General features: G+C 41.2%; 2 protein-coding genes across 9 annotated transcripts in view; one reads left to right on the forward strand and one right to left on the reverse strand.

The window, feature by feature from the left end:
• The window catches only part of LOC120726926 (exostosin-1c), an 85,214-nt gene extending 77,706 nt beyond the window's left edge, over nucleotides 1-7,508 (reverse strand). The window contains exon 1 of one of the 3 annotated variants that reach the window (XM_040020966.1): nucleotides 6,321-7,285. The gene's annotated coding sequence lies outside the window, so the exon portion shown is untranslated. Of the gene's footprint in view, nucleotides 1-6,316; nucleotides 7,286-7,314 lie in introns of those variants that run through there. The other 2 variants (XM_040020967.1, XM_040020965.1) reach the window with 2 other exon arrangements.
• Nucleotides 7,509-7,642: 134 nt separating this feature from the next.
• Nucleotides 7,643-11,952, forward strand: LOC120726928 (probable thiopurine S-methyltransferase). Of its 6 annotated transcripts, none has more exons than XM_040020972.1 (10): nucleotides 8,539-8,648; nucleotides 8,887-8,974; nucleotides 9,553-9,693; nucleotides 9,963-10,055; nucleotides 10,148-10,280; nucleotides 10,543-10,595; nucleotides 10,681-10,755; nucleotides 11,225-11,310; nucleotides 11,455-11,499; nucleotides 11,668-11,952. In XM_040020972.1, the coding sequence occupies exons 1-10, from the start codon at nucleotides 8,567-8,569 to the stop codon at nucleotides 11,784-11,786; spliced, it is 915 nt and encodes a 304-aa protein (XP_039876906.1). In that variant the 5' UTR covers nucleotides 8,539-8,566; the 3' UTR covers nucleotides 11,787-11,952. The 6 variants fall into 6 exon arrangements, with proteins under 6 accessions (XP_039876909.1, XP_039876906.1, XP_039876904.1 ...); XM_040020970.1 differs by lacking the exons at nucleotides 8,539-8,648; nucleotides 8,887-8,974 and adding exons at nucleotides 8,989-9,159; nucleotides 9,272-9,440; XM_040020971.1 differs by lacking the exons at nucleotides 8,539-8,648; nucleotides 8,887-8,974 and adding exons at nucleotides 8,989-9,159; nucleotides 9,291-9,440.
• The last annotated feature ends 414 nt before the right edge of the window (nucleotides 11,953-12,366 follow it).

Raw genomic sequence — 12,366 nt, forward strand, 5'->3', positions numbered from 1 at the left:
ACACAAGTAAGTGGCTTTAAGTGGTGACAGTCCCTCTGTCATGGATTGGTGATGGATCATTGTGGTTGGGTGACTAGCACTGGAAAAAAAAAAGCCACAAGGCTCATTGAATAGAGGGACCTTAACGTGGAAAGATAGGGTTCAAGAAAAGGTGAAAGCAGAATTCTGAGCTCTACAATTCAACCCTTGGTGATTTATTTTCCATCTACACCTCCTTACCTCAGTTTATTCATCAAGTCTGTTTTTCTTTTTTACTTTCCCTGTCCTCTCTTTTTCCCACTTTACCCAAATTCACTGGAGGGTTTCACTTAAACAATACATGTTTTTTGCTCCTTTTTAAATGTGCAATTATTCATTCTCTAAAGAGGGATGACGACAGGCATGAAAAACTCGGAATCACAGAAACGAGGAATACACTCAGTAAGGCCAACGGTTCTTTGATCATCCGCTTGCCTTAAGTGCAAAGACATTTCTAGGCAGGTTCATTACAATGTCCTGAGCAAACAATGAAATTGTGTTACAGTGAGGTGAAAAAAACAGGACTGGAACAATGAAATATGAAGGTTATGGTTCATGTACGAAGAACAAGGCAAACCAGTTTGATACCAAGTAAGTTCGCCTTACTTTGCCTTTCTAAACACGCTTCTAGCATACTCTGACTGAATCTAACACTCACTGACAGCTTTCTTGGGTACATCTGTTATTAACACAAATATCTAATTAGCCAGTCACATGGCACCAACTCAATGCATTTAGGCAGATATGATCAAAACGACCTGCTGAAGTTCAAACTGAGCATCAGAATAGAGACTTTTGGAGTCAGATGGGTAGGTGCGAGTATTTCAGAAACAGCTGATCTACTGGGATTTTCCCCACACAACCATCTCCACAGTTTACAAAGAATTGTCCAAAAAATCCAGAGAAAATATCCAGTGAGCAACAGCTCTCATGGTGAAAATGCCTTGTTGATGCCAGACAAGATTGGCCAAACTGCTAGTGTGGCCATCCTCTGATGGCTGTTTCCAGCAGGATAACACACCAATGTCACAAAACTCAAATAATCTCAAACTGGTTCAACATTGAAGAAGAGTTCACTGTACTCAAATGGCTTCCACAGTCACTTGATTGCAATCTAGTAGAGTACCATTGGAATATGATGGATCAGGACAGTGGCATCATAAATGTTCAGCTAACAAATCTGCAACTGTGTGATGTCAAGGTTTCTGGAACCCTGTTGAATTTATGCTACAGAGAATCAGGGGCCAATAATAGCAATTCTGCATTTAATCAAGTGTCTCGTGTTTGTACAATCCAACCCCCAATTTTGATACCAGTTAAAGTTTATTATTTTCCATTAATAGTCCTTCTGTTTTATTACCCTGTACATAATTATCACATTGTAAGTGAGGGAGTCCACCACTCCTAACCCTGCCCTGAACATTCCTTTATAAGCACCAAAGATTTACGGCACAATGCACCCATGACACTCCCATGTAGGATTACTCCATATATTTTCATCCCATTAATATTAGCTTCACTGTTTACTGCTGTTTCATTTTACACCATAAAAACAAAACATAATAATCACAAAGGTTAGAAAAGACCATTTCAGGTAATCAAAGTGCTGGTACAAAATGAGAGAAGTGTCAGTTTTTTGGCAGTTTTTAAAGGGAATTAATGGAATTAGAAATAGCAGCCACTGTGAAGTACTCCTAAGGATTAAAGCTTCAAACGATTTAACAATCTATTGACGGTAATTTAATTTGGAAGCAAACCTGCCTGATAAATGCAATAATATTTGGAGGACGTGGAAATATTTAGTCGAAATCTGCAAATGAATAGTAGATAATAACAGAGGAAGGAGAAAACAACAAGATGGAGAGTTCAGCTCTGAGATCGATATTCTATGGGCGATGGCTGGACCCAGTCCCTATTCTTCCTGCCCTCAATCTCTCTCCCTGATGGCCTTATGGGTGTCCCTAAACTGCCTCTACCTGCTGCAGTTTTTCAGAGAACAACACGATTAAGTCATTCAGGAAATGGAATTGAAATTTGTCATCCCATGTCTCCTATGAATTGTGTTTGCACAGCAGCTTATTCAACTGTGGTTATACGGGCTTTGATAGAAAATGAAAACTGACTTGTTCTGAAATGGATGTTGCCGATGATGGCCTTCTGCTAGAAATTCAGCATTTGTCAATTTGCGTTTCTCTCCCACCAGAAGGGATATTTTTATAAAAGAGGTTTCTGTCATTCTGTGACAGATTGGCTTTTTCCTTATTTGTTCAATTTGATGTTTTCTGGCCACATCACCAGTGCTGAGCACAACTGACATTGTAAATGCTCGAAATGAAATCCACTACCGTTACAGTCATTCTCTGTATGGCAGAGTCATTGCCACTGTCAAAGAAGCAAAAGCAGCATTATTATGTCTGAAATGATTTGGGCAGACATAGTGCAGCTTGAAAATTGACACTAGATGGGCAAAATTCTGGGTAAAATGAGATCTCCATCCCTTCCCAGATGATACAGTTAGACAGTCCACCTGAATGATGAAAGCTCACCACAGCCTGAGACGCATCCTGGGGGATTGCCCTTCACAAATACAAGTGATTTCAGCGAGTTTTTGTGGTTGTATGTAAGCATATGTCAAGACTATACTTAAATGCACATCTGGCGCGCATGTTGTTGCTGGCCTGCTGCTGGCGATATATTAGTTCAGCAAAATAAAGTGTTCTGAAGAAAACACAAATCTTGTGGTGAGGTGAAAGGCTCAGTCGAGCTAAAATTAAACGCTGGACCCTGTTATTACAGGCCCGAGAGATGTGACAGCGTGACCGAGGACTAGAGGATCATTGCACTGCGTTGTTTGTGTTATTACAGTGGTTACTGCCTGTTTTTCGTGTGTGATCCTTGAAATGAAACTAGTTTCTACTTGTGATCCCTTAATACTTGCATATTTCACAGACTATGGAGGCCAATTCAAGGAATGAGTCATATTAGCTCCTTAGGGTGCTTTGCATGTAGACTGTGTAGGGTTATAAAGCCCCCTAGGCTGGAAAGCGCTGAGTTAAGTTGACAGTGTCAGCAGAAGCAGGTTAGAGCTTTTTCTGAGGATGACCGTTTTTAAATGTAACACGCAGCAGTAGAGTAAGTGTGTATCTATACAATGTTTGTTTTGGTCAGGATGCTTTCACTTCATATAAAAAAAAAGAGTTTTTAGAGGACTCTATACAGTTATGTGAAAAACTAAGTACACCCTTAACACCAAGTACTGCTTTCATAGTATTGAAGAAGGTGAGTAGCAGCCTGATAATGCTGATCATTACCTATATTAAATGATCAGTCAGTGTGAGAACATCTATATAAGCAGTAGTTTGGGCATCTTGCTGGTCTACAGCATTCAAATGTGTATTAACAAAATGGCACAATCTTCCCAGCAGAGGTTATCCCAGGATATTCACTTCAAGGTCAGACTGTGGAACGCTCAGAGCAACATCTCACACTCTAAAGGCCCCAGTTAGAAGTTCCTGACAGTACAATTAGAAAGAGAGTGAACAAGAGTGGCTTGTGGGGAAGGGTACTCTCTATAAAGAACAGGGGAGCACAGTTTAAGGTTCCTCAAGTAGAGATGGAGGCTACAATGTTACAAGCTTGACTGCTCATTACAGCTTTTGTTAGTTGTTCAATTTTCGCTCTGGCTGTTGGGTTGGGGTCTACTTGGCCTTAACGTGACTCTGGGTACCTCACTAACTTTGTAGTAGCATGCTGTCTGTGCTCATTTGTAAAGACCTGAAGTTGAGTCAGGAGTATAATGCGGATGAATCTGTTTATCTGTTTACCATTGTGCTCTCGTCCTTTTGTGCAATAAAAGTAAACACAATGCCTTCTCAGTTGCACTTTTATCAGGAAATGTGTATAGAAGGGCTATGGAGCATTGGTGAAAATGGCTTTTGTGTATGTTTCTTTGTACTTTATGTTCTTGGTGTTTTTCTGTGGCATAATAAATCGGAGTACCTGGAAAACAAAAGCATTTCTATAGCTTTTTCAAAACGTAAAACCTGATTAGGAGTCACTGAGTATGAGGGGTTTGCCTGTCTGTAGTCACATCACTCAGTCTGTGAAGGGCTTCCTCCTTTGACAGACCTGCATTAAAGGCTTGGGATGTGATCCATGTTCCATTTTCTGTCCTTACGTACTAGTTGCCCTTTGAAATTGAGGTGCTCTTTACACTCCCACACACTGTATGCATATATAAGCAGGTACACACACACACTTTGGTCTTTGCTGAACAAATGGCTTTTTACTTTATAAAAAAATCATCTCTCTTGCTGTCTCCACGCAGCTACTGAAGTCTTTTTCCATTAGCTCGACCACCTCAGAACCTTAATGGCCATAAACTTAATCAAGCACCGGTTCTTTTATGAGGCCATTTTCATAATATGGATAACAGCACATTCGTCTCCAGCTAAATAAAACCGCATTGCTCCGCCTTGGCCAAGGTACTCCGACACGGTTAATAAGATGTTTACCTCAAGCTGAACGCCCTGCAACGGAACCAGCCTCCAAACCACGCTCACATTCCAAACCCGGCGTAATTACAAGCTCGGTTGATTAATTATGTCTCAACAATATGCTGCACTCCAACGCCACAAGGGCTAATTAACAAAATGAACAAGATGGGCAGGAACACTTATTAGGAAGTTCAAGCTCACTCTCTGAATTTGGCAATGCTGTTTACAGTCCTAAAACACGGGGACAGAATATGTGCGGATATCGCACAGGCGGAGACTAACAATAGCACACCAGTCCAAGCATGTAGAGTAAAAGAGCCTTCGGAGGACACTGATACAGCACAGTGGCTGGCTGTGCACCTGACAGCGCACACAGCAGAAACAGCATGCAGCCGAATCCATCTGCCTTATTAACCGGTCCTGCTAACAACGCATCTTACCGACGGCGCATCTTATCTCTGCAGCTTCGGCCTAGAGGCAGTCTCACAGAACTCTAATCAGATGGGAATAAACAATCTGACCTTGACAACACCTGATTAGATATACGATCTGACCCTAGGATAAGAAAGACGAACAACATTCCAGGCAGAGTTCAATTAGCCCTGCGTCTCCGAATTTCTTAAAATCTTGTGCTCAAAATACTTTTTTTTTTAAACAGTCTTTTTGTTCAACTGACTGCAGCTTTCACAAGAGTAACAAAAACCATTCTTTAAGACATTACACACACTTACACAAGGAGAATGACCAACAATAGAATACTACAACAGACAGTCCAAAGGTTGCACAATGCAAACTCCAAACTCAGCTCACTTAAGGAACATGTGACTGGAAATTCCTGCTGTCCGTGGAATATGCATTCCGTCTAGCTTGACATGACAAGATTTGTGTCTTATTCACGAGGGAAGGTATTACAGAACCATCATGAATGAGAAATCCCATTACGATGAGGAGGTTGCCATTAAATGTCATTTCATAAATCAAATGAAATTCATGTACAGCTTATTGTCAAGATACAGCCTCCCCTGAGAGCCTTTTGGGGTGGAACCTCAGTGATAATGACAGCATTTTGTTTGGAAGCACCATCATTTTTCATCAAAAATAAATAAAGAAAGAACAAAATAACTAGAGACTTGTAATTAAATGCTGCAATGAACTCTGCCAGCCTTGTTTGTTTCTTTGGGATTCATTAATACGTGGAGCACTTAGTGGGATGTGAAAGCAGGCAATCTTTCCAGTCTTTCCTGAGCTATTAGCTAATGCGAGATGGGCATTAGCTAAGACAACTGGGCATCAGAACAAAACAATGCCATTTAGACTGCATCAGAAGATGAGCAGGAAGAAGTCATAATACAGTCAGTGATATGCACACTCCACTGGTGCACACATGCCTTGTATAATCAGTGTGCCTGTGGTCTGTTCACAATCTCCATCAAATTAGAAAAGATGTCTGGAAAGACTTCATACTGGAGTAAAAAGATTCTTGTTTTGATATTACTGCCAACGACTTTGCAAGCGGAAACAGTAGGACAGCTGAACTACATTACTTAGCTTAATATTCTTGGATGGTGGCAGAGCAACCCGCAGCCCATCTGTCCAGGGGGAGAAGCCTGTGCTGACTTCCCCCCATATCCCAGAGATGTAGATATAATTACAAAACACAGCTATATACGATCCTATTGTATCAAATTACACCGGAGTCAATAAAGGCACCTGTCATAGTGTGACACAGCAAGGTGTGCAAATCTCACTGTCAAAACATGCCACAGAAAATCTGCTCTGTGCCCCCCGAACCAGAATCATACCTACAGTTGCGCTTTGAACTGTTGATCGTGTTGTCTTGCGGCTCTGCCGTAGCCCCTTTTTTCGGATGACAGGAGCTCTGGAGGCTCAAGACACCAACTTCTCCTCTGGAGCCTTGCAAATCCGGAGCCTTACAATATGATTAAGTTCCCACCTTCTGGCATAGCGCACACTGTACGCACAGTCCAGGCGCTTCCAAAAATAAAAAACATAATATTCACAATGCCAAAGCGGAATGTCCCGCCGCCCCCCCGTGTCCTCCGAATTTCCCAAATCCCTCACAGCGTGTTCTCCTTTATTATTATCCAGCATGCACCTCTCTCCGTCAGAGCACCATGGACAGCCTCCCCATCACGCACTGCTACTCCGACAGCAACCTGGTTTTACATGCTGCCAAATACAGGCAGCTTGGTAGTCTCGTGTAATCCAGGGGTGGACTGAAGTGCCCCTGTTGCTCTTAGAATGACTTTAAGCATCAGTGACCTTATCGCATGCAAGAGTCGGTCTAACAAGTCTTTGAGATTTACTGTTCAGTAGGATGGTGAGGGCTGCTACGAGCACTTGAGATTCCCGTGTCAGTGAGCAGCGAGTAACAAAGGTGCGCTGAGCGCTATGCAAACAATACATCAGTGGCTAATAGCAGTCAGGTGCCGCTTTCGAGCAGATAAACGCACTTTACCGGCTATTATCCCGGCTATCAGTGCAAGTGCCGTGATCATAAGCGGGTGGAAAGCGAATCTGAAAGCGTTTTGCTTGAATTTTTAAAGAGCGTGAGCTTGCAGCGGTGATTTACGCCTTCAGGACAGAGGGCAAGATGAAAGAAAAAATATGAAATACATATTGCTACAGAAATTATTTCTTAGATCTCAACAGATCCACCTGCTTTAATCTTACTGCTCAAATGCATTCTCAGTAATCACAGCCTCTAAACATAGCAGCAATTACCCAGTACAATCCCCACTGCGCCCCGACTTCTCCCCAACAGAGAGCTCGCCCTTACCGGGTAGCGAACCACGCTCTTCTCCTCCCAACTGGTGATTTTCCGTTTCACACCACGGCCAGGCATTTGCCAATCAAATCAGCGTGCAACCAAAGCTTTCCCCGTTGGGATATGAATGATGAATATGCGTGATAAATTGTCCATTTTTCCATATCCACAACAGTTCACGCTCGACCCGCCCCCGGGCGGCGGTGATTGGTCAGAAGCTCCTCGCCGTCTTCGTCGCCCCGTAAAGAAAAACACACACATCTGGACGCGACCCTGCACAGCTGGAGCGCTTCGGAAACCCCGAATTACGCACAGGAATTGAACCGACACAGAGAAACGTCATATTTTCTCGTGGTTCACTATGAGTGTTGAATGTAGTACGTTGTTTATTTTGGCTAAAGATAGCAATCTTGGTGGGAAGCATTGTTTCCAGTACACCAGCGTAAACAGAGCATAAGCAGGTAACAGTTCTTTATAAGGGAGACCAGTATAGAAGAATAACCTTGCTTCAGCAGTTCTATCAGCTGTTTAAAAATAGCTTTTCGTTGATGGCCAAGTTGAGAATAGGCAACAACACATTATTACTCTACATTAAATTAGAGTGCAGCAAGATGCCTCTTTTTTATTTTTGGCAACAAAGACTTATATCCATATAACGGGCAGATTCTACAGATTTATAATATCCGTTTTTCCTTCTTGCAAACACCAATAGTATCTGAATTCTCCTATGGACTGCCGCTGTGTTCTAGTAGCCTATGTTTGTATGAAGTAATGTCGTTCAATGTTACATGGTTAAATTTACACATCTTTGCATGTTTGACGAGCTACAACATTTTATTTTTCATGAGGGAAGTGTGTGTATTTTTTTTATTTTTTTAATGAAGTAGAAACTACGGAAAAAAGACCTATGCCAGAGCGCCTCTGTGTAAAACCGGGATTTCTTAAACACTTGCGCCGCTGTGCGTCCAGAAAACACATTTCCCTTCCGTCCTTCCTTATGAATTCTTATTGTCTTGCTGACAACATCGTATCACTGGAGCCGTACCAACCCAAGCGTGGAGAGAGGCAGGCTGGGCAAGCGAGACCAATCACTGTGCAACAGTCCAGAGGCTTTCTGAGGATTAGTGACAGCTGCCACAGTTTGAATCGTGATTGCAGCAAGCGTTTACAGAAAAGAGAAAGAAACAGAGGGGTCCATGATGGAAATAGTGCATTATTTATATCGCAAAGGAATACATGGGCAATTTAAAAAGCAAATTCTGGTATGCATATTGCAAATCAAGATAGAGTTTATATAGCAAAAAAACCCAAAAACCCCTGCGTACCCAGAGACATCTGCATAAAAGGTACCATCAAATTAGCCAAGAGTTCTAATCACACACACACAACATTCACATTATATTTTATCTTTTGTTGTATTCCTTTGCTTAATCTTGAGCAATGATTTAAGAACTCGAGATACTGTTACTAAGAATGCTGAGTAACATTTTTCTGACGTACCATGAATGCATCATCAGGCTCCTCCCAAACCAGAAATAAAACCCGCTTGATCTTTATTTTCAAAACCTCGTTTCATTCTCCCAGGCAAAGCATTCCTTCTCGCACTTTTTACTCTGAGAGACAGCCGACCGAGAGCTCAACGGAACGCCTCGCCTTGCAGACAGAACTTGGGGTAAGAATTCAGCAGAGCCTCGCTGCGTTTATTGATCTGAGAGCTTGCCCGGTCAGCTGTGTTGCTGAACAAATATTAGCAGTCTTCATTCAGGAGAGACACGCTTTGAGTTTACGGGAAAACATGTGCGGTTCTAATGTCTTTTCACGAGTACTGTGGTTGTTTTTATGCTGCGCTATTGCAAGGTAAGCGAGGATCTGACATTGTTATTGTTATAAACTATTACATAATTATTCATTTCTGCTTAAGAATGACGCTTTAACGACGCTGTTATTCAAACCGTTTGTTTGGTTATAGTTTCCCCTTTACGCCATAGTTTAGTTTATAACGGGACAACAAGCTCGTGCAGATCCACGATTAATGCAGATGATTTTCTACCAGAAGATTCAAATGACCCATCGGTTGGGTTTTGTAACCCTGCAGGTGACAGCTCATGGACCACACGTGCTTACATTTTGCGGTTGCTGTAGGTGTCTTTATGTGCAAGACCATAATCCTGTGCGGATTATGCATTCTCTTCCTGTCTCCAGCGACATGAAGTGGTTTTTTTCACAAACAATTCTTTTTCTCATGTCTAGCTGCTCTCCTTTAACCGCTGATCGGCAGGCAAACATAACCAGCATGCTGGGACAGCAGGCAGATCGGGTCATGGCCCTCGGTGAATGGGAGGAACGCTGGCAACAGAACAAAATCGGCTTCCATCAGCCTGAAGTGCACAAGTAATGACCCCACTTTTTTATGTAGTTCAGTGGAGTGAGGTGCAAAAGTAGCCCAAATGCATGTAAGACTTGTGAAGATTACATCAACTATAAAGGTGCATCACCACCTAAAGCTGTGTCCTGTTAAAAGCTTTAGAAAGTGAGCTTAGATTATCTATTTTTAAGACAAGTGCCATCAATACGGCTGATCCAGACATCACCAGACATCACCTCAACATGAGATTGCAGCAGGAATGTGTATTTTGCTGTTAATACTGTTTTTCGAACAGAATGCTGAAGAAAAACATTGATAAAGTTCTCAATGGACGAACAGGAGTTCGCTTCTTCTTCCCTCTGTGTGGGAAAGCAGTAGACATGAAGTGGTATGAAAACATCTTACTAAATTAAATTAAGTTGATCAGTATTAGTGTCAGTTGTCATCTTTGCTAACCTTTTGTTTTTTCGTGATTCTCAGGCTAGCAGACATGGGCCATTCAGTGGTTGGAGTGGAGATTTCTGAAAAGGCTATTCGTCAGTTTTTTGAGGAGAACAATATGACGTACACCGAGGAGCCTGTGCCTGCTATACCTGGAGCAAAGGTTTACAAGGTTGGTGAACTTCATGTGTGCAAACACGACCACTAAATGATCTAAGCTGAGGTAGTCAGTGTTATTGCTTCTCAGCAATTAAGTGTCTTTACGCTGAATATAGTTTTTTATGGTGACGCCTGAGTTTATTAAGCTCTTTCTTCTGAAAACCGTTTTGATCTCAGTGAGATTTTGGGCAGAATGGCTGCAAGCTACAAGAAAGTTATATTGCTTACTTTAAAACAGACACAAGTTGTTCATCCGTGCTGTCTTTTGTTTTTAGAACTCAGAGAAAAACATCTCCCTGTATCAGTGTAACCTGTACAACTTCTCCAAGTGAGTAAACTACATATTGTTTTATGCTTTTTAGAATAAAATAATTAAAATTACTGTTAAATTGAGTTCCTTTCTAACTTCACAGTTCCATCGAGGGTCAGTTTGGAGCAATTTGGGACAGGGGCTCTCTCGTGGCCATCAACCCAGGAGACAGAGAAAAGTAAGATGAGATCAAGACCCTCATTTTAAACCCTTAGAATGACATTTATTTCAAACTAAATAAACTCCAAAACATTATGTTCTACACAGTTTGATACTGTATTAATATTAATGCAGCGGTCCCCAACCCCCGGGCCACGGTCCGTGAAACGTTTGGTACCGGGCCGCGAGAGTTGAGGCTCGGGTGTGAAATGTATGGTTTTCAGGGTTTTTAGCGTTATTTTGTTATCGTTTTTATCATTAACTCTGTTTTCCTAGGTCTTTTCGCGTGTGTTGTGAATAAATCTTCTTCTTTTTCGGTACCGGTACTAGTTTTATTTTGTTGGATTTATCCGCGACACTTTAAAGGCCAGTCCGTGAAAATATTGTCGGGCATAAACCGGTCCGTGGCGCAAAAAAGGTTGGAGACTGCTGATATAATGTACCCATACACGGATGTCCCATGCCAATGCTATTCTTTTATTTTGTAGGTATGCAGCTCTCATTATTTCTTTGATGGCGAATGACTGCAGATACCTCCTGGACACTTTACTGTACAATCCTGATTTATATCAAGGTATTCTATATATCATTTCTATAGTGTGTGTGTGTGTGTGTGTGTGTGTGTGTGTGTGTGTGTGTGTGTGTGTGTCTGTGTGTGTGAGAGAGTGAGAGAGAATAAACATAAAATACCATATTTTAAAATCTGTTGATCTCTTAGGGCCTCCCTTTTTCGTGCCTGATGAGCAAGTGCATAGCCTGTTTGGTGAGTACTATGAAAAATAATGATGGCTGAGCATTTTATATATTAACCAAAATACAAGTGATAACTGACAGATTTGTGTATAACTCTACAAAATATGGGGTCTTTTTTCCAGATAATTAGAAACGTTTTTAATTGTGTATTATTTTGTTTTACTTTCTTTAAATTCAGGGAGCAGCTGTGGTATAGAGTTGCTGCAGTCAGAGGATGCTCTCACGGACAAACAACGAAATTGGGGACTAGATAAATTTCTTGAAAATGTGCACCTCATTACGCCAAAGAGCAACTAAAGGCTCAGAGTTTAGAGAAAGAAGAAGAAAATCCTGGAAAGGAAAAATAAAGTGGAAAGTGAAAGTGCCTGAAATTCAAGAGAATTTATAATTCTCCTTTTTATTTGTTGTTGTTGTTGTTGTTATGGATCAAATAACATGATAATAAAAAAACACGATCATAAGACAAGATGTCTGGTGTTTTTAATGAGTTTTGTAGCTGTTTAATTTTATTTATGACTTTTTCACTAAAAACAAAACAAAACATAGAATTCAGAAAATATTAATTCTATGATAAACAATCCACTGAATTTAGAATATGTCGAAAGGCTAAACTGTGGGAGTCACCCCTGCGTAAACCTTTTATTCAGTCGTGGCTTTGAGCATTAAGCATCCAAGTTCTCTAACACATTTCAAACAGAACTCCAGAATTCATAGAAGCGTATGTATTATTAAAGATAGAATTAGTAAGATGAACAAGATAAGATTAATAAGATTGTATACCCTCATATACTGGTCATGTATTTGCACGCACACCTTCACAGATGCTATACACTCGAGTGTAAGCACAGAAATACACCAGCACAAGCCTGCTTAGAGG

The sequence above is a fragment of the Simochromis diagramma genome, unplaced genomic scaffold (genome assembly GCF_900408965.1).
Source record: "Simochromis diagramma unplaced genomic scaffold, fSimDia1.1 OVJJ01000753.1, whole genome shotgun sequence".
Taxonomy (NCBI): domain Eukaryota; kingdom Metazoa; phylum Chordata; class Actinopteri; order Cichliformes; family Cichlidae; genus Simochromis; species Simochromis diagramma.